Below are 21,718 nucleotides of genomic sequence, written 5' to 3'. Positions count from 1 at the left end.
GCCCCAGAGTCCACCTGTCTGGCCAAGGAGCTGCCGTGACAGGAGCAGGAGGACAACATCAAGGGCTGACAGGCCCAGGGGAAGGGAGACACCGACAGGGACATCCCTGAGACGCAGCCGCACCCGCCAGCAACGTCGAGCCTCGAATCCACCTGCCCGGTCCAGGCGTCGCCAGGACAGGAGCAGGAGCCAGGACAGGAGCAGGAGCAGGAGCAGGAGCAGGAGCAGGAACAGGAGCAGGAGCAGGAGCAGGAGGAGAGCAGCAAGGGCTGAGGGTCCCAGGCACTGGGGGACACTGTCGGGGACGTCCCGCAGGAGCAACCGCTCCCGCCAGTGACGTCGGGCCTCAGCACAGACCTCGAGCAGCACTGTCAGAGTCTGTCCAAGGATGTGATACGCCTCACAACTGTCTCCAATGATGGAGGACTGAGACCCCAGACTCTGAAAGGAGCCCCTGGTCTGGCTGAGGTGGAAGGCTTGCCAAGCCTCAGAGGACTGCGTTAGGGTTAGAGTTAGGGTTAGGGTTAGCCCCATGAGAACAGAATGCAAGGACAATGGCACAAGGGACCAAGCCCAGGCCACCTGTCCAAACTGGTCTGTCCGTGACGGAGGTACGGCTTGCAGCTTGCTCCTGAGCAATCAACCTTTAACCTGGTAGTTCCTGCTTTGGCTCTGTGCCCCTCACTTCGGTTACCTAGAAAAACCCTGGAGACTCTCGCTCACTTTTGAGATCTCCCCACGGAAGAAGACGGATCTATTGGCTGGACCACGAGGATTTCGTCTCTCCGCTGGTAGCTTTAACCCACCCCCTCTTTCTCTTTTCTCACTCTCCTTTATTTCCCTTCAAATCCTTCTATCGCACTTGTTGGCCCTAAATAAAGGTGCATTTTTGATTGAGCAAACTGAGTTGTCCCCCGCTGTGTCTTTTGCGCCTTGTGATCCCTAAAACGAACTATCAGGTTCCCCGCATATATTTGCGGAGCCTGACAAGCACATAGTGTCATCTTTGCTTTCTAGTCTGTTTGCTGCCGTGAGTGAAGGTGAGAAAGGTCAATACAGGGACCTTGAGATCTGCAGGTCTGTGAGGAACCCATATTAGCTCTTGATGTTAGTGTTGGCAGGAAAGAAATCTGTGCTAAATGCCTTGATTTCTGTGTTACCGTGTACTAAGCGAAAAGTCACTTAAGGATGTCGCTAATTAAAGGCAGGACACTCGTTCCTGCCTTTAGACTCCAACCTCAGATGTTTCCCCGCTGCTTAATCTTGAACGTGAACCCCTCCTTAGCTTGGATACGTTTAGGGAGACATGAAGAGCAAGGCGGCTCTTAGGGAAGCTGTCTTTGCAAAGGACGTGCGCTGTGCTGCTATCCTTGAACAATCTCATGTCAGTAAAGCCAAAAGGAAGAAGAAAGAAGAGAGTGAGGCACTGCCTCAAGGGTCTGAAGAAATCTATTATGATATTGCAGCTGATTTCAAAGACTCGTTTTGACCTTCAAAAAAACAAATTAGGAAAAAACCGTGGAAATACCTTGGGACAAAGAGGATGTGCAGGACTCGGCCCCAGATGATCATCTGGTTGGAACCTTTGCCTGAGAACAACTCTCCTGGTTTAGGGCAAATTTGGCAGGAAACTTCCAAAGGGGTCCCTCGAAAAGCAGATTCAAGCGGCCCCTCCCCCAGCTGCTTGAGGAAAAGAGTTCTTTGGACAAGAGTGAAATAAACTGTTCATTTAACACACAAAGTATTGACGAGCATAAAAAATGAATCCTGTTAACCAATAAAACCACTTGCAGTTTTGAAGAGGTGGCACATTCAGAAAATGCTTTTGGTGGGGTGTAGCTTGGCTTGCTCAGTCTCTTGTCGGTCTCTCCTGTGGTAGAAAATGCCATGTCCCGGGCCCTGGTGGGACACAAGGGTGAGCTCCCAGTGTTTTTCCGGGTTTGCCTCAAAGACTTTCTTTACATACAGTTAAGGAACTGGTCCTGGAACATACAGAGATGTAGTGGTTTCCATGACTGGACATCACAACATGACCTTATACGCTCTGTATACTATATACTGTATGTAAGTGCACCTTATAAGTTCCCTAAGTGCACCTGTCCAGTCAATGAAGGCATGGTTTGCCACCCAAGGTGGTTCTCCCACAGAGACAGGAAAATGGATGAACTACTGCTGCCCCAGCATCAGGCAGGTGCAGGATGTCCCTGCTCATCAGCCCTTGCCCCACTTCCCAGGGATCCCGCTGATAATTCTAGAAATCATTCATCTGGATTTTTCACGCGCACGTTTGCAAAGAGATGAATGAGAAAGGTCTACGAGAACTGTTTGTGCTTCTCTTGATTTCTTTCAATTTATTTGCAAGTAGGAAAGCACGGTCCAAAGCGGCAAAGGAACTTTCATGTGGGAAGAGCATCTTCCTACATCTGACTTTTGAGTCCAAGACTGTGGCATGCCCTCCAGTCAGATGCACACAGAAAACTCCCGTTGAATTCTCCAGGTTTCCATTGAGTCACTGTAAAAGATGATGCTTCTCAGGACCTTAATACTAATTCTTCCGTTTAATATGAAATGTCAAAGTTGTTAGTTCATAGGATGAGAGGACAATTGAAGTTGGGAGGCAGCTGTGGGGGTCTCCAACTTTATCTCCTGTTCCCAACGGTGATCAGCACCAGCATCAAATCAGGTTCATCTTAGATTACTCCAGAGAGGACCTGAGGAAAATGTCGGTTCACCCAGAGCAGGTTTTGAATCTCTCCAGTGCAAGAGACCCTGCACAAGCTCTCTGGGCAACCGACTGCCAGGGGCAGGAGCAGAGATTTCCCTTGGCCGCGGCTGGAGCCCAGGAGTGGCACTGCCTGAACAGCACCTTTCTGCCTACAGTGCCACCCTTGATGGCTGCCCCAGGGCCTGGCATTTGACCTGCATTGCTGCAGGAATCCCTGCCCTGGTTCCGCGCTGACCAAAGGCTCGGCCCCATCTCAGAACCTCGGTTGCCAAGGGTGCTGTCTCAAGTGGGTGGCGGGGGACTGAGGCCATGGCTGCCCCAATTTTGGGTGCACCGTGCTGATGTCAGCGCGGCCATTGTGACCTGTGCGACCAGGGCCACAAAAGGGAATGCTGTGCTCAGGCCGTGTGTCAGTGCGACCTGACAACGGGAGGAGAAGGCAGGGCCGGGCTCTGGGTGCCCAGGGACCAGAGGGGCCCCACACCTCGGGGCTCTGGGCCTGTGCTGCAGGCTCACCTGCCTTTCCCTTCCAAGAGTCAGCGGAGGAACAGAGCAGACAGCAGCGTTCCTCGACGCCACGACGGGTGGAGAAGGCGGACAGGAGCAGGGCTCACGCAGGGCTGACCAGGGAGTAGTGCCCTCGTGGCTCTGGGCCTGTTCTGCAAACTCCTGACACTCTTCATTCTCCCGCAGAGGGAGAGACCCAGCACCTGGAGGAGACCGCGGTGTTCCTGCACAGGGACCGACCCCTGACAGCCACCATGTGTGACAGGAAGCAGGAGGCCCCTGATGCCAGGGAGCCAGGTGAGAGCCAAGCAGCCCTCCCACAGCCTGGCCCAGGGGCTGTCAGGGCAGACAGCGTGGGGCCCTGAGCAGAGGCAGGGGGAGGCAGGAGCTGCTCAGCCATGCCGGGGCTGGGAGCCTCCTTCCTGCCCAAGCGGGGCCCAGCTGGGCCAGGGGCCAACTGTTGGGACACCTGTGCCCGCAATGGCCCCTGCTCTCCAAGGCCTCCAGCCCTGGCCATCAGCCAGGCAGGCAGGCAGGGACAGAGCAGCCCTTGGGGCCGATGCTGCAGGCTAAGAGCCCCGCAGAGCTGCTGATGCCCGGTGCCATTGGCTCTGTTCCCTGCAGCATGCATGCTGTGCCGCCGTGCAGAGGCTGACCCGGACGTCTGTGGTGACAAACAGGAGAAGTCCAGGCTCTGTGCCCATGTGTTCTGCCTGGTGAGTGGCACTGGGCACTCGCTGCAGCATTGCAATGGGCAGTCCCTGCCACTCTCTCCTCATCAGCTCCTCTCCTTTCCTGCAGTATTTCGCCACACTGCTTTTCCAGCAAGACAACGAACGTGTTGGACTCCTGGGCTTTCTGCCTCGAGATATCCGACTTGCAGTCAGGCAGGCTGCACAGAAGGTGAGAGCCTGACAAGAGTATGTGGGTTTGTGCCAGGCGAGGTTTACCAGGGCTTTGCCCAGACCCCAGGGAAGAAAGGCCGGCCATCCAGCTGGCTGTGGTACAAGTCTGGCTCCCAGCAGACCCACAGAGGCTCTGGCACAGGAGCCTCCTCCACCAGGCAGCTCTGTGGGCTGAGACCCAGCAGTGGCTGAGCCCTGCCCGCAGCTGTGGGGGCTGCCTGGGGAGGCCCCAAGGCTGCTGCTGATGGAGCTGCTTGGCTCTTGGCAGCACTGCTACGTCTGCGGCCAGAGAGGGGCCACCATCATGTGCTGTGGGCAAAACTGCGACAGATGGTTCCACCTGCCCTGTGCCAAGGAAGGCGGCTGTGTCACTCAGTACATAACCCCCTACAGGTACCTACCCCCTCTCCACTTCTGGCCACCCCTTGGGAAAGACCCAGCATTTCTCACTTTGCCCATCCCTGTGCCCCCAGCTCCTACTGCCTTGAGCACATTCCAGAGCAGGACGTGCAGGTGACTCCAGAGCCAGGCACTGAATGCCCCATCTGCATGGAGCCTGTGGAGGACAGAAAGACCTTCAGAACCATGGTGTGCCCAGCGTGCAAAAGGGCCTGGTTCCACAGGGACTGCATCCAGGTAGGAGCCATGCGCTCTGCCCCAGGGCACAGCAGGTGCTCAGCAGCACCAGGGCCTCGCTCACACTGCTTCTGTTTTCCGTGCAGGCACAGGCCATCCGCGCTGGTCTTTTATGCCTCTGCTGCCCTCTCTGCAGAGACTCCGAAGAATTTCTGACAGAAATGTTCATCCTGGGGATCCGGATCCCCTTCAGGTTGGCGTCCTTTGCCTGGCTCAAAAGACAGGAGGGTGCAAGTGCTGTGCTGTGCTAGGCCTTGCCCCAGCAGTCCTGGCCCTGCTCTATCCCGTGAATCTGGGCTTCAGCTTCACACAGGACTTGGAAAAGCACTGGAGGAAGAGCAGGGACATCCTGTACCTCCATGAGGGCAGGGCAGCAGAAACTCATCAGCATTTCCTTTCTCCATCAGACTGCCAACATGGGAGGACAACGATGCCTTTGCCGACCTAGGAGAGAGGCACAGCCAGTGCAATGCCAAGAAATGCCTTTACCCCGGAGGCAGGGAGGAGGCAGAGGAAGAAGGGTAAGTTGGGAAGCTGCACCGGAGGCTCTGTAGGGAGCCCGTGTATCCACAAGGGCTGGAAAGAGAAGGAGCCAGAAGAGCTTGGCCAGACAATCCTGTGCTGGGACACTTGGTCTTCAGAGCCACGAACCCATTTGCTTCTCCAGGCCCTGGGAACTGCTCCTGTGCTCGTCCTGTGCTGCTGAGGGCACCCACAGGCGGTGCTCTGGCCTGAGAGGAAGGAGGGGAAACTGGGAGTGTGATAGCTGTGCTGGTCTTGGCGCAGGTACGAGGCAAAGCACCCGGGTGTCCCTGGGCTGGGGTCAGTGCCCAGATCAGGCTTGGCAGAGCCTGCTGGTTCCTGAAGGGCCAGGGACATTGCTCTGGCCCGGCCTGCCTTGGGCCTGCTGCGCCCTTGACCTTCCTGCTTCCCCTAACAGCCCCCAGGGATGAGTTCAGTGGCGCCAGCCTGACCAGACAGTCGAGACTGAGGCCTTCTCATCGCTCTGCAGAATCAGAGGCCATCGGCCCCAGCTCTGGCTTGCCGAGGCCGTTTGGTCGGGCTCACCACACTGTGTCTCCAGAGACCAGCAACCGTGGCAGACGCCAACGTGCAGCATCATGGCAGTTGCTGCCATCTTCCTCTCTGGACCCTAGCAGCCGCAGGACACAGAGGGAGGCAACGTCAGGGTCATCATTCAGCAGCTCCCCAGGCCCTGAGGACAGGGTCCATTCCAGACGTGCTGGTCGTGACCGCAGGCGAAACCGCTCTCGCCAGCAAGGCTGGGCCCCAAATCGACGTGTCAGCTCAAGATGTCACCGTGACAGGAGAAGGAGGAGAGGACCGTGGGCTGACAGGCCCAGCCAAAGGGAGACATCACCACAGGCATCCCGCAGACGCAGCCGCTCCCACCAGCAACGTCGGGCCCTAAGCCCAGCAGTCTGGTCGGGGCGTGACAGGAGAAGCAGAACAGGATCAAGGGTTGAGAGGCCCAGGGGAAGGGAGACATCACCACAGGCATCCCCCAGACGCAGCCGCTCCCACCAGCAAGGTCAGCCCCAGAGTCCACCTGTCTGGCCAAGGAGCTGCCGTGACAGGAGCAGGAGGACAACATCAAGGGCTGACAGGCCCAGGGGAAGGGAGACACCGACAGGGACATCCCTGAGACGCAGCCGCACCCGCCAGCAACGTCGAGCCTCGAATCCACCTGCCCGGTCCAGGCGTCGCCAGGACAGGAGCAGGAGCCAGGACAGGAGCAGGAGCAGGAGCAGGAGCAGGAGCAGGAACAGGAGCAGGAGCAGGAGCAGGAGGAGAGCAGCAAGGGCTGAGGGTCCCAGGCACTGGGGGACACTGTCGGGGACGTCCCGCAGGAGCAACCGCTCCCGCCAGTGACGTCGGGCCTCAGCACAGACCTCGAGCAGCACTGTCAGAGTCTGTCCAAGGATGTGATACGCCTCACAACTGTCTCCAATGATGGAGGACTGAGACCCCAGACTCTGAAAGGAGCCCCTGGTCTGGCTGAGGTGGAAGGCTTGCCAAGCCTCAGAGGACTGCGTTAGGGTTAGAGTTAGGGTTAGGGTTAGCCCCATGAGAACAGAATGCAAGGACAATGGCACAAGGGACCAAGCCCAGGCCACCTGTCCAAACTGGTCTGTCCGTGACGGAGGTACGGCTTGCAGCTTGCTCCTGAGCAATCAACCTTTAACCTGGTAGTTCCTGCTTTGGCTCTGTGCCCCTCACTTCGGTTACCTAGAAAAACCCTGGAGACTCTCGCTCACTTTTGAGATCTCCCCACGGAAGAAGACGGATCTATTGGCTGGACCACGAGGATTTCGTCTCTCCGCTGGTAGCTTTAACCCACCCCCTCTTTCTCTTTTCTCACTCTCCTTTATTTCCCTTCAAATCCTTCTATCGCACTTGTTGGCCCTAAATAAAGGTGCATTTTTGATTGAGCAAACTGAGTTGTCCCCCGCTGTGTCTTTTGCGCCTTGTGATCCCTAAAACGAACTATCAGGTTCCCCGCATATATTTGCGGAGCCTGACAAGCACATAGTGTCATCTTTGCTTTCTAGTCTGTTTGCTGCCGTGAGTGAAGGTGAGAAAGGTCAATACAGGGACCTTGAGATCTGCAGGTCTGTGAGGAACCCATATTAGCTCTTGATGTTAGTGTTGGCAGGAAAGAAATCTGTGCTAAATGCCTTGATTTCTGTGTTACCGTGTACTAAGCGAAAAGTCACTTAAGGATGTCGCTAATTAAAGGCAGGACACTCGTTCCTGCCTTTAGACTCCAACCTCAGATGTTTCCCCGCTGCTTAATCTTGAACGTGAACCCCTCCTTAGCTTGGATACGTTTAGGGAGACATGAAGAGCAAGGCGGCTCTTAGGGAAGCTGTCTTTGCAAAGGACGTGCGCTGTGCTGCTATCCTTGAACAATCTCATGTCAGTAAAGCCAAAAGGAAGAAGAAAGAAGAGAGTGAGGCACTGCCTCAAGGGTCTGAAGAAATCTATTATGATATTGCAGCTGATTTCAAAGACTCGTTTTGACCTTCAAAAAAACAAATTAGGAAAAAACCGTGGAAATACCTTGGGACAAAGAGGATGTGCAGGACTCGGCCCCAGATGATCATCTGGTTGGAACCTTTGCCTGAGAACAACTCTCCTGGTTTAGGGCAAATTTGGCAGGAAACTTCCAAAGGGGTCCCTCGAAAAGCAGATTCAAGCGGCCCCTCCCCCAGCTGCTTGAGGAAAAGAGTTCTTTGGACAAGAGTGAAATAAACTGTTCATTTAACACACAAAGTATTGACGAGCATAAAAAATGAATCCTGTTAACCAATAAAACCACTTGCAGTTTTGAAGAGGTGGCACATTCAGAAAATGCTTTTGGTGGGGTGTAGCTTGGCTTGCTCAGTCTCTTGTCGGTCTCTCCTGTGGTAGAAAATGCCATGTCCCGGGCCCTGGTGGGACACAAGGGTGAGCTCCCAGTGTTTTTCCGGGTTTGCCTCAAAGACTTTCTTTACATACAGTTAAGGAACTGGTCCTGGAACATACAGAGATGTAGTGGTTTCCATGACTGGACATCACAACATGACCTTATACGCTCTGTATACTATATACTGTATGTAAGTGCACCTTATAAGTTCCCTAAGTGCACCTGTCCAGTCAATGAAGGCATGGTTTGCCACCCAAGGTGGTTCTCCCACAGAGACAGGAAAATGGATGAACTACTGCTGCCCCAGCATCAGGCAGGTGCAGGATGTCCCTGCTCATCAGCCCTTGCCCCACTTCCCAGGGATCCCGCTGATAATTCTAGAAATCATTCATCTGGATTTTTCACGCGCACGTTTGCAAAGAGATGAATGAGAAAGGTCTACGAGAACTGTTTGTGCTTCTCTTGATTTCTTTCAATTTATTTGCAAGTAGGAAAGCACGGTCCAAAGCGGCAAAGGAACTTTCATGTGGGAAGAGCATCTTCCTACATCTGACTTTTGAGTCCAAGACTGTGGCATGCCCTCCAGTCAGATGCACACAGAAAACTCCCGTTGAATTCTCCAGGTTTCCATTGAGTCACTGTAAAAGATGATGCTTCTCAGGACCTTAATACTAATTCTTCCGTTTAATATGAAATGTCAAAGTTGTTAGTTCATAGGATGAGAGGACAATTGAAGTTGGGAGGCAGCTGTGGGGGTCTCCAACTTTATCTCCTGTTCCCAACGGTGATCAGCACCAGCATCAAATCAGGTTCATCTTAGATTACTCCAGAGAGGACCTGAGGAAAATGTCGGTTCACCCAGAGCAGGTTTTGAATCTCTCCAGTGCAAGAGACCCTGCACAAGCTCTCTGGGCAACCGACTGCCAGGGGCAGGAGCAGAGATTTCCCTTGGCCGCGGCTGGAGCCCAGGAGTGGCACTGCCTGAACAGCACCTTTCTGCCTACAGTGCCACCCTTGATGGCTGCCCCAGGGCCTGGCATTTGACCTGCATTGCTGCAGGAATCCCTGCCCTGGTTCCGCGCTGACCAAAGGCTCGGCCCCATCTCAGAACCTCGGTTGCCAAGGGTGCTGTCTCAAGTGGGTGGCGGGGGACTGAGGCCATGGCTGCCCCAATTTTGGGTGCACCGTGCTGATGTCAGCGCGGCCATTGTGACCTGTGCGACCAGGGCCACAAAAGGGAATGCTGTGCTCAGGCCGTGTGTCAGTGCGACCTGACAACGGGAGGAGAAGGCAGGGCCGGGCTCTGGGTGCCCAGGGACCAGAGGGGCCCCACACCTCGGGGCTCTGGGCCTGTGCTGCAGGCTCACCTGCCTTTCCCTTCCAAGAGTCAGCGGAGGAACAGAGCAGACAGCAGCGTTCCTCGACGCCACGACGGGTGGAGAAGGCGGGCAGGAGCAGGGCTCACGCAGGGCTGACCAGGGAGTAGTGCCCTCGTGGCTCTGGGCCTGTCCTGCAAACTCCTGACACTCTTCATTCTCCCGCAGAGGGAGAGACCCAGCACCTGGAGGAGGCCGTGGTGTTCCTGCACAGGGACCGACCCCTGACAGCCACCATGTGTGACAGGAAGCAGGAGGCCCCTGATGCCAGGGAGCCAGGTGAGAGCCAAGCAGCCCTCCCACAGCCTGGCCCAGGGGCTGTCAGGGCAGACAGCGTGGGGCCCTGAGCAGAGGCAGGGGGAGGCAGGAGCTGCTCAGCCATGCCGGGGCTGGGAGCCTCCTTCCTGCCCAAGCGGGGCCCAGCTGGGCCAGGGGCCAACTGTTGGGACACCTGTGCCCGCAATGGCCCCTGCTCTCCAAGGCCTCCAGCCCTGGCCATCAGCCAGGCAGGCAGGCAGGGACAGAGCAGCCCTTGGGGCCGATGCTGCAGGCTAAGAGCCCCGCAGAGCTGCTGATGCCCGGTGCCATTGGCTCTGTTCCCTGCAGCATGCATGCTGTGCCGCCGTGCAGAGGCTGACCCGGACGTCTGTGGTGACAAACAGGAGAAGTCCAGGCTCTGTGCCCATGTGTTCTGCCTGGTGAGTGGCACTGGGCACTCGCTGCAGCATTGCAATGGGCAGTCCCTGCCACTCTCTCCTCATCAGCTCCTCTCCTTTCCTGCAGTATTTCGCCACACTGCTTTTCCAGCAAGACAACGAACGTGTTGGACTCCTGGGCTTTCTGCCTCGAGATATCCGACTTGCAGTCAGGCAGGCTGCACAGAAGGTGAGAGCCTGACAAGAGTATGTGGGTTTGTGCCAGGCGAGGTTTACCAGGGCTTTGCCCAGACCCCAGGGAAGAAAGGCCGGCCATCCAGCCGGCTGTGGTACAAGTCTGGCTCCCAGCAGACCCACAGAGGCTCTGGCACAGGAGCCTCCTCCACCAGGCAGCTCTGTGGGCTGAGACCCAGCAGTGGCTGAGCCCTGCCCGCAGCTGTGGGGGCTGCCTGGGGAGGCCCCAAGGCTGCTGCTGATGGAGCTGCTTGGCTCTTGGCAGCACTGCTACGTCTGCGGCCAGAGAGGGGCCACCATCATGTGCTGTGGGGAAAACTGCGACAGATGGTTCCACCTGCCCTGTGCCAAGGAAGGCGGCTGTGTCACTCAGTACATAATCCCCTACAGGTACCTACCCCCTCTCCACTTCTGGCCACCCCTTGGGAAAGACCCAGCATTTCTCACTTTGCCCATCCCTGTGCCCCCAGCTCCTACTGCCTTGAGCACATTCCAGAGCAGGACGTGCAGGTGACTCCAGAGCCAGGCACTGAATGCCCCATCTGCATGGAGCCTGTGGAGGACAGAAAGACCTTCAGAACCATGGTGTGCCCAGCGTGCAAAAGGGCCTGGTTCCACAGGGACTGCATCCAGGTAGGAGCCATGCGCTCTGCCCCAGGGCACAGCAGGTGCTCAGCAGCACCAGGGCCTCGCTCACACTGCTTCTGTTTTCCGTGCAGGCACAGGCCATCCGCGCTGGTCTTTTATGCCTCTGCTGCCCTCTCTGCAGAGACTCCGAAGAATTTCTGACAGAAATGTTCATCCTGGGGATCCGGATCCCCTTCAGGTTGGCGTCCTTTGCCTGCCTCAAAAGACAGGAGGGTGCAAGTGCTGTGCTGTGCTAGGCCTTGCCCCAGCAGTCCTGGCCCTGCTCTATCCCGTGAATCTGGGCTTCAGCTTCACACAGGACTTGGAAAAGCACTGGAGGAAGAGCAGGGACATCCTGTACCTCCATGAGGGCAGGGCAGCAGAAACTCATCAGCATTTCCTTTCTCCATCAGACTGCCAACATGGGAGGACAACGATGCCTTTGCCGACCTAGGAGAGAGGCACAGCCAGTGCAATGCCAAGAAATGCCTTTACCCCGGAGGCAGGGAGGAGGCAGAGGAAGAAGGGTAAGTTGGGAAGCTGCACCGGAGGCTCTGTAGGGAGCCCGTGTATCCACAAGGGCTGGAAAGAGAAGGAGTCAGAAGAGCTTGGCCAGACAATCCTGTGCTGGGACACTTGGTCTTCAGAGCCACGAACCCATTTGCTTCTCCAGGCCCTGGGAACTGCTCCTGTGCTCGTCCTGTGCTGCTGAGGGCACCCACAGGCGGTGCTCTGGCCTGAGAGGAAGGAGGGGAAACTGGGAGTGTGATAGCTGTGCTGGTCTTGGCGCAGGTACGAGGCAAAGCACCCGGGTGTCCCTGGGCTGGGGTCAGTGCCCAGATCAGGCTTGGCAGAGCCTGCTGGTTCCTGAAGGGCCAGGGACATTGCTCTGGCCCGGCCTGCCTTGGGCCTGCTGCGCCCTTGACCTTCCTGCTTCCCCTAACAGCCCCCAGGGATGAGTTCAGTGGCGCCAGCCTGACCAGACAGTCGAGACTGAGGCCTTCTCATCGCTCTGCAGAATCAGAGGCCATCGGCCCCAGCTCTGGCTTGCCGGGGCCGTTTGGTCGGGCTCACCACACTGTGTCTCCAGAGACCAGCAACCGTGGCAGACGCCAACGTGCAGCATCATGGCAGTTGCTGCCATCTTCCTCTCTGGACCCTAGCAGCCGCAGGACACAGAGGGAGGCAACGTCAGGGTCATCATTCAGCAGCTCCCCAGGCCCTGAGGACAGGGTCCATTCCAGACGTGCTGGTCGTGACCGCAGGCGAAACCGCTCTCGCCAGCAAGGCTGGGCCCCAAATCGACGTGTCAGCTCAAGATGTCACCGTGACAGGAGAAGGAGGAGAGGACCGTGGGCTGACAGGCCCAGCCAAAGGGAGACATCACCACAGGCATCCCGCAGACGCAGCCGCTCCCACCAGCAACGTCGGGCCCTAAGCCCAGCAGTCTGGTCGGGGCGTGACAGGAGAAGCAGAACAGGATCAAGGGTTGAGAGGCCCAGGGGAAGGGAGACATCACCACAGGCATCCCCCAGACGCAGCCGCTCCCACCAGCAAGGTCAGCCCCAGAGTCCACCTGTCTGGCCAAGGAGCTGCCGTGACAGGAGCAGGAGGACAACATCAAGGGCTGACAGGCCCAGGGGAAGGGAGACACCGACAGGGACATCCCTGAGACGCAGCCGCACCCGCCAGCAACGTCGAGCCTCGAATCCACCTGCCCGGTCCAGGCGTCGCCAGGACAGGAGCAGGAGGCAGGACAGGAGCAGGAGCAGGAGCAGGAGCAGGAGCAGGAACAGGAGCAGGAGCAGGAGCAGGAGGAGAGCAGCAAGGGCTGAGGGTCCCAGGCACTGGGGGACACTGTCGGGGACGTCCCGCAGGAGCAACCGCTCCCGCCAGTGACGTCGGGCCTCAGCACAGACCTCGAGCAGCACTGTCAGAGTCTGTCCAAGGATGTGATACGCCTCACAACTGTCTCCAATGATGGAGGACTGAGACCCCAGACTCTGAAAGGAGCCCCTGGTCTGGCTGAGGTGGAAGGCTTGCCAAGCCTCAGAGGACTGCGTTAGGGTTAGAGTTAGGGTTAGGGTTAGCCCTATGAGAACAGAATGCAAGGACAATGGCACAAGGGACCAAGCCCAGGCCACCTGTCCAAACTGGTCTATCCGTGACGGAGGTACGGCTTGCAGCTTGCTCCTGAGCAATCAACCTTTAACCTGGTAGTTCCTGCTTTGGCTCTGTGCCCCTCACTTCGGTTACCTAGAAAAACCCTGGAGACTCTCGCTCACTTTTGAGATCTCCCCACGGAAGAAGACGGATCTATTGGCTGGACCACGAGGATTTCGTCTCTCCGCTGGTAGCTTTAACCCACCCCCTCTTTCTCTTTTCTCACTCTCCTTTATTTCCCTTCAAATCCTTCTATCGCACTTGTTGGCCCTAAATAAAGGTGCATTTTTGATTGAGCAAACTGAGTTGTCCCCCGCTGTGTCTTTTGCGCCTTGTGATCCCTAAAACGAACTATCAGGTTCCCCGCATATATTTGCGGAGCCTGACAAGCACATAGTGTCATCTTTGCTTTCTAGTCTGTTTGCTGCCGTGAGTGAAGGTGAGAAAGGTCAATACAGGGACCTTGAGATCTGCAGGTCTGTGAGGAACCCATATTAGCTCTTGATGTTAGTGTTGGCAGGAAAGAAATCTGTGCTAAATGCCTTGATTTCTGTGTTACCGTGTACTAAGCGAAAAGTCACTTAAGGATGTCGCTAATTAAAGGCAGGACACTCGTTCCTGCCTTTAGACTCCAACCTCAGATGTTTCCCCGCTGCTTAATCTTGAACGTGAACCCCTCCTTAGCTTGGATACGTTTAGGGAGACATGAAGAGCAAGGCGGCTCTTAGGGAAGCTGTCTTTGCAAAGGACGTGCGCTGTGCTGCTATCCTTGAACAATCTCATGTCAGTAAAGCCAAAAGGAAGAAGAAAGAAGAGAGTGAGGCACTGCCTCAAGGGTCTGAAGAAATCTATTATGATATTGCAGCTGATTTCAATGACTCATTTTGACCTTCAAGGAACAAATGAGGAAAAAACCGTGGAAATACCTTGGGACAAAGAGGATGTGCAGGACTCGGCCCCAGATGATCATCTGGTTGGAACCTTTGCCTGAGAACAACTCTCCTGGTTTAGGGCAAATTTGGCAGGAAACTTCCAAAGGGGTCCCTCGAAAAGCAGATTCAAGCGGCCCCTCCCCCAGCTGCTTGAGGAAAAGAGTTCTTTGGACAAGAGTGAAATAAACTGTTCATTTAACACACAAAGTATTGACGAGCATAAAAAATGAATCCTGTTAACCAATAAAACCACTTGCGGTTTTGAAGAGGTGGCACATTCAGAAAATGCTTTTGGTGGGGTGTAGCTTGGCTTGCTCAGTCTCTTGTCAGTCTCTCCTGTGGTAGAAAATGCCATGTCCCGGGCCCTGGTGGGACACAAGGGTGAGCTCCCAGTGTTTTTCCGGGTTTGCCTCAAAGACTTTCTTTACATACAGTTAAGGAACTGGTCCTGGAACATACAGAGATGTAGTGGTTTCCATGACTGGACATCACAACATGACCTTATACGCTCTGTATACTATATACTGTATGTAAGTGCACCTTATAAGTTCCCTAAGTGCACCTGTCCAGTCAATGAAAGCATGGTTTGCCACCCAAGGTGGTTCTCCCACAGAGACAGGAAAATGGATGAACTACTGCTGCCCCAGCATCAGGCAGGTGCAGGATGTCCCTGCTCATCAGCCCTTGCCCCACTTCCCAGGGATCCCGCTGATAATTCTAGAAATCATTCATCTGGATTTTTCAGGCGCATGTTTGCAAAGAGATGAATGAGAAAGGTCTACGAGAACTGTTTGTGCTTCTCTTGATTTCTTTCAATTTATTTGCAAGCAGGAAAGCACGGTCCAAAGCGGCAAAGTTCCTTTCATGTGGGAAAAGCATCTTCCCACATCTGACTTTTGAGTCCAAGACTGTGGCAAGCCCTCCAGTCAGATGCACACAGAAAACTCCCGTTGAATTCTCCAGGTTTCCATTGAGTCACTGTAAAAGATGATGCTTCTCAGGACCTTAATACTAATTCTTCCGTTTAATATGAAATGTCAAAGTTGTTAGTTCATAGGATGAGAGGACAATTGAAGTTGGGAGGCAGCTGTGGGGGTCTCCAACTTTATCTCCTGTTCCCAACGGTGATCAGCACCAGCATCAAATCAGGTTCATCTTAGATTACTCCAGAGAGGACCTGAGGAAAATGTCGGTTCACCCAGAGCAGGTTTTGAATCTCTCCAGTGCAAGAGACCCTGCACAAGCTCTCTGGGCAACCGACTGCCAGGGGCAGGAGCAGAGATTTCCCTTGGCCGCGGCTGGAGCCCAGGAGTGGCACTGCCTGAACAGCACCTTTCTGCCTACAGTGCCACCCTTGATGGCTGCCCCAGGGCCTGGCATTTGACCTGCATTGCTGCAGGAATCCCTGCCCTGGTTCCGCGCTGACCAAAGGCTCGGCCCCATCTCAGAACCTCGGTTGCCAAGGGTGCTGTCTCAAGTGGGTGGCGGGGGACTGAGGCCATGGCTGCCCCAATTTTGGGTGCACCGTGCTGATGTCAGCGCGGCCATTGTGACCTGTGCGACCAGGGCCACAAAAGGGAATGCTGTGCTCAGGCCGTGTGTCAGTGCGACCTGACAACGGGAGGAGAAGGCAGGGCCGGGCTCTGGGTGCCCAGGGACCAGAGGGGCCCCACACCTCGGGGCTCTGGGCCTGTGCTGCAGGCTCACCTGCCTTTCCCTTCCAAGAGTCAGCGGAGGAACAGAGCAGACAGCAGCGTTCCTCGACGCCACGACGGGTGGAGAAGGCGGGCAGGAGCAGGGCTCACGCAGGGCTGACCAGGGAGTAGTGCCCTCGTGGCTCTGGGCCTGTTCTGCAAACTCCTGACACTCTTCATTCTCCCGCAGAGGGAGAGACCCAGCACCTGGAGGAGACCGCGGTGTTCCTGCACAGGGACCGACCCCTGACAGCCACCATGTGTGACAGGAAGCAGGAGGCCCCTGATGCCAGGGAGCCAGGTGAGAGCCAAGCAGCCCTCCCACAGCCTGGCCCAGGGGCTGTCAGGGCAGACAGCGTGGGGCCCTGAGCAGAGGCAGGGGGAGGCAGGAGCTGCTCAGCCATGCCGGGGCTGGGAGCCTCCTTCCTGCCCAAGCGGGGCCCAGCTGGGCCAGGGGCCAACTGTTGGGACACCTGTGCCCGCAATGGCCCCTGCTCTCCAAGGCCTCCAGCCCTGGCCATCAGCCAGGCAGGCAGGCAGGGACAGAGCAGCCCTTGGGGCCGATGCTGCAGGCTAAGAGCCCCGCAGAGCTGCTGATGCCCGGTGCCATTGGCTCTGTTCCCTGCAGCATGCATGCTGTGCCGCCGTGCAGAGGCTGACCCGGACGTCTGTGGTGACAAACAGGAGAAGTCCAGGCTCTGTGCCCATGTGTTCTGCCTGGTGAGTGGCACTGGGCACTCGCTGCAGCATTGCAATGGGCAGTCCCTGCCACTCTCTCCTCATCAGCTCCTCTCCTTTCCTGCAGTATTTCGCCACACTGCTTTTCCAGCAAGACAACGAACGTGTTGGACTCCTGGGCTTTCTGCCTCGAGATATCCGACTTGCAGTCAGGCAGGCTGCACAGAAGGTGAGAGCCTGACAAGAGTATGTGGGTTTGTGCCAGGCGAGGTTTACCAGGGCTTTGCCCAGACCCCAGGGAAGAAAGGCCGGCCATCCAGCCGGCTGTGGTACAAGTCTGGCTCCCAGCAGACCCACAGAGGCTCTGGCACAGGAGCCTCCTCCACCAGGCAGCTCTGTGGGCTGAGACCCAGCAGTGGCTGAGCCCTGCCCGCAGCTGTGGGGGCTGCCTGGGGAGGCCCCAAGGCTGCTGCTGATGGAGCTGCTTGGCTCTTGGCAGCACTGCTACGTCTGCGGCCAGAGAGGGGCCACCATCATGTGCTGTGGGGAAAACTGCGACAGATGGTTCCACCTGCCCTGTGCCAAGGAAGGCGGCTGTGTCACTCAGTACATAACCCCCTACAGGTACCTACCCCCTCTCCACTTCTGGCCACCCCTTGGGAAAGACCCAGCATTTCTCACTTTGCCCATCCCTGTGCCCCCAGCTCCTACTGCCTTGAGCACATTCCAGAGCAGGACGTGCAGGTGACTCCAGAGCCAGGCACTGAATGCCCCATCTGCATGGAGCCTGTGGAGGACAGAAAGACCTTCAGAACCATGGTGTGCCCAGCGTGCAAAAGGGCCTGGTTCCACAGGGACTGCATCCAGGTAGGAGCCATGCGCTCTGCCCCAGGGCACAGCAGGTGCTCAGCAGCACCAGGGCCTCGCTCACACTGCTTCTGTTTTCCGTGCAGGCACAGGCCATCCGCGCTGGTCTTTTATGCCTCTGCTGCCCTCTCTGCAGAGACTCCGAAGAATTTCTGACAGAAATGTTCATCCTGGGGATCCGGATCCCCTTCAGGTTGGCGTCCTTTGCCTGGCTCAAAAGACAGGAGGGTGCAAGTGCTGTGCTGTGCTAGGCCTTGGCCAGCAGTCCTGGCCCTGCTCTATCCCGTGAATCTGGGCTTCAGCTTCACACAGGACTTGGAAAAGCACTGGAGGAAGAGCAGGGACATCCTGTACCTCCATGAGGGCAGGGCAGCAGAAACTCATCAGCATTTCCTTTCTCCATCAGACTGCCAACATGGGAGGACAACGATGCCTTTGCCGACCTAGGAGAGAGGCACAGCCAGTGCAATGCCAAGAAATGCCTTTACCCCGGAGGCAGGGAGGAGGCAGAGGAAGAAGGGTAAGTTGGGAAGCTGCACCGGAGGCTCTGTAGGGAGCCCGTGTATCCACAAGGGCTGGAAAGAGAAGGAGCCAGAAGAGCTTGGCCAGACAATCCTGTGCTGGGACACTTGGTCTTCAGAGCCACGAACCCATTTGCTTCTCCAGGCCCTGGGAACTGCTCCTGTGCTCGTCCTGTGCTGCTGAGGGCACCCACAGGCGGTGCTCTGGCCTGAGAGGAAGGAGGGGAAACTGGGAGTGTGATAGCTGTGCTGGTCTTGGCGCAGGTACGAGGCAAAGCACCCGGGTGTCCCTGGGCTGGGGTCAGTGCCCAGATCAGGCTTGGCAGAGCCTGCTGGTTCCTGAAGGGCCAGGGACATTGCTCTGGCCCGGCCTGCCTTGGGCCTGCTGCGCCCTTGACCTTCCTGCTTCCCCTAACAGCCCCCAGGGATGAGTTCAGTGGCGCCAGCCTGACCAGACAGTCGAGACTGAGGCCTTCTCATCGCTCTGCAGAATCAGAGGCCATCGGCCCCAGCTCTGGCTTGCCGGGGCCGTTTGGTCGGGCTCACCACACTGTGTCTCCAGAGACCAGCAACCGTGGCAGACGCCAACGTGCAGCATCATGGCAGTTGCTGCCATCTTCCTCTCTGGACCCTAGCAGCCGCAGGACACAGAGGGAGGCAACGTCAGGGTCATCATTCAGCAGCTCCCCAGGCCCTGAGGACAGGGTCCATTCCAGACGTGCTGGTCGTGACCGCAGGCGAAACCGCTCTCGCCAGCAAGGCTGGGCCCCAAATCGACGCGTCAGCTCAAGATGTCACCGTGACAGGAGAAGGAGGAGAGGACCGTGGGCTGACAGGCCCAGCCAAAGGGAGACATCACCACAGGCATCCCGCAGACGCAGCCGCTCCCACCAGCAACGTCGGGCCCTAAGCCCAGCAGTCTGGTCGGGGCGTGACAGGAGAAGCAGAACAGGATCAAGGGTTGAGAGGCCCAGGGGAAGGGAGACATCACCACAGGCATCCCCCAGACGCAGCCGCTCCCACCAGCAAGGTCAGCCCCAGAGTCCACCTGTCTGGCCAAGGAGCTGCCGTGACAGGAGCAGGAGGACAACATCAAGGGCTGACAGGCCCAGGGGAAGGGAGACACCGACAGGGACATCCCCGAGACGCAGCCACACCCGCCAGCAACGTCGAGCCTCGAATCCACCTGCCCGGTCCAGGCGTCGCCAGGACAGGAGCAGGAGCCAGGACAGGAGCAGGAGCAGGAGCAGGAGCAGGAGCAGGAACAGGAGCAGGAGCAGGAGCAGGAGGAGAGCAGCAAGGGCTGAGGGTCCCAGGCACTGGGGGACACTGTCGGGGACGTCCCGCAGGAGCAACCGCTCCCGCCAGTGACGTCGGGCCTCAGCACAGACCTCGAGCAGCACTGTCAGAGTCTGTCCAAGGATGTGATACGCCTCACAACTGTCTCCAATGATGGAGGACTGAGACCCCAGACTCTGAAAGGAGCCCCTGGTCTGGCTGAGGTGGAAGGCTTGCCAAGCCTCAGAGGACTGCGTTAGGGTTAGAGTTAGGGTTAGGGTTAGCCCTATGAGAACAGAATGCAAGGACAATGGCACAAGGGACCAAGCCCAGGCCACCTGTCCAAACTGGTCTGTCCGTGACGGAGGTACGGCTTGCAGCTTGCTCCTGAGCAATCAACCTTTAACCTGGTAGTTCCTGCTTTGGCTCTGTGCCCCTCACTTCGGTTACCTAGAAAAACCCTGGAGACTCTCGCTCACTTTTGAGATCTCCCCACGGAAGAAGACGGATCTATTGGCTGGACCACGAGGATTTCGTCTCTCCGCTGGTAGCTTTAACCCACCCCCTCTTTCTCTTTTCTCACTCTCCTTTATTTCCCTTCAAATCCTTCTATCGCACTTGTTGGCCCTAAATAAAGGTGCATTTTTGATTGAGCAAACTGAGTTGTCCCCCGCTGTGTCTTTTGCGCCTTGTGATCCCTAAAACGAACTATCAGGTTCCCCGCATATATTTGCGGAGCCTGACAAGCACATAGTGTCATCTTTGCTTTCTAGTCTGTTTGCTGCCGTGAGTGAAGGTGAGAAAGGTCAATACAGGGACCTTGAGATCTGCAGGTCTGTGAGGAACCCATATTAGCTCTTGATGTTAGTGTTGGCAGGAAAGAAATCTGTGCTAAATGCCTTGATTTCTGTGTTACCGTGTACTAAGCGAAAAGTCACTTAAGGATGTCGCTAATTAAAGGCAGGACACTCGTTCCTGCCTTTAGACTCCAACCTCAGATGTTTCCCCGCTGCTTAATCTTGAACGTGAACCCCTCCTTAGCTTGGATACGTTTAGGGAGACATGAAGAGCAAGGCGGCTCTTAGGGAAGCTGTCTTTGCAAAGGACGTGCGCTGTGCTGCTATCCTTGAACAATCTCATGTCAGTAAAGCCAAAAGGAAGAAGAAAGAAGAGAGTGAGGCACTGCCTCAAGGGTCTGAAGAAATCTATTATGATATTGCAGCTGATTTCAATGACTCATTTTGACCTTCAAGGAACAAATGAGGAAAAAACCGTGGAAATACCTTGGGACAAAGAGGATGTGCAGGACTCGGCCCCAGACGATCATCTGGTTGGAACCTTTGCCTGAGAACAACTCTCCTGGTTTAGGGCAAATTTGGCAGGAAACTTCCAAAGGGGTCCCTCGAAAAGCAGATTCAAGCGGCCCCTCCCCCAGCTGCTTGAGGAAAAGAGTTCTTTGGACAAGAGTGAAATAAACTGTTCATTTAACACACAAAGTATTGACGAGCATAAAAAATGAATCCTGTTAACCAATAAAACCACTTGCGGTTTTGAAGAGGTGGCACATTCAGAAAATGCTTTTGGTGGGGTGTAGCTTGGCTTGCTCAGTCTCTTGTCAGTCTCTCCTGTGGTAGAAAATGCCATGTCCCGGGCCCTGGTGGGACACAAGGGTGAGCTCCCAGTGTTTTTCCGGGTTTGCCTCAAAGACTTTCTTTACATACAGTTAAGGAACTGGTCCTGGAACATACAGAGATGTAGTGGTTTCCATGACTGGACATCACAACATGACCTTATACGCTCTGTATACTATATACTGTATGTAAGTGCACCTTATAAGTTCCCTAAGTGCACCTGTCCAGTCAATGAAGGCATGGTTTGCCACCCAAGGTGGTTCTCCCACAGAGACAGGAAAATGGATGAACTACTGCTGCCCCAGCATCAGGCAGGTGCAGGATGTCCCTGCTCATCAGCCCTTGCCCCACTTCCCAGGGATCCCGCTGATAATTCTAGAAATCATTCATCTGGATTTTTCACGCGCACGTTTGCAAAGAGATGAATGAGAAAGGTCTACGAGAACTGTTTGTGCTTCTCTTGATTTCTTTCAATTTATTTGCAAGCAGGAAAGCACGGTCCAAAGCGGCAAAGGAACTTTCATGTGGGAAGAGCATCTTCCTACATCTGACTTTTGAGTCCAAGACTGTGGCATGCCCTCCAGTCAGATGCACACAGAAAACTCCCGTTGAATTCTCCAGGTTTCCATTGAGTCACTGTAAAAGATGATGCTTCTCAGGACCTTAATACTAATTCTTCCGTTTAATATGAAATGTCAAAGTTGTTAGTTCATAGGATGAGAGGACAATTGAAGTTGGGAGGCAGCTGTGGGGGTCTCCAACTTTATCTCCTGTTCCCAACGGTGATCAGCACCAGCATCAAATCAGGTTCATCTTAGATTACTCCAGAGAGGACCTGAGGAAAATGTCGGTTCACCC

The 21,718-nt window shown here is 55.9% G+C and overlaps 1 protein-coding gene and 2 pseudogenes across 1 annotated transcript; all 3 read left to right on the top strand.

Annotated features, from left to right (window-relative positions):
• The first annotated feature begins 532 nt into the window (after positions 1 to 532).
• LOC136296520 (PHD finger protein 7-like) lies at positions 533 to 5,298 on the top strand (annotated as a pseudogene).
• Positions 5,299 to 6,861: 1,563 nt separating this feature from the next.
• LOC136296519 (PHD finger protein 7-like) lies at positions 6,862 to 11,627 on the top strand (annotated as a pseudogene).
• Positions 11,628 to 16,518: 4,891 nt separating this feature from the next.
• LOC136296518 (PHD finger protein 7-like) lies at positions 16,519 to 17,954 on the top strand. The gene is given in 5 exon segments (XM_066195666.1): positions 16,519 to 16,605; positions 16,829 to 17,187; positions 17,268 to 17,430; positions 17,517 to 17,623; positions 17,837 to 17,954. Coding segments are annotated over 5 exon segments (834 nt in total).
• Positions 17,955 to 21,718: the final 3,764 nt, after the last annotated feature.

Source organism: Chamaea fasciata, unplaced genomic scaffold (genome assembly GCF_029207755.1).
Source record: "Chamaea fasciata isolate MVZ Bird 193981 ecotype frontalis unplaced genomic scaffold, bChaFas1.0.hap1 SCAF_13, whole genome shotgun sequence".
Lineage (NCBI taxonomy): Eukaryota > Metazoa > Chordata > Aves > Passeriformes > Sylviidae > Chamaea > Chamaea fasciata.
This window is presented reverse-complemented; position numbering and strand designations above follow the sequence as displayed.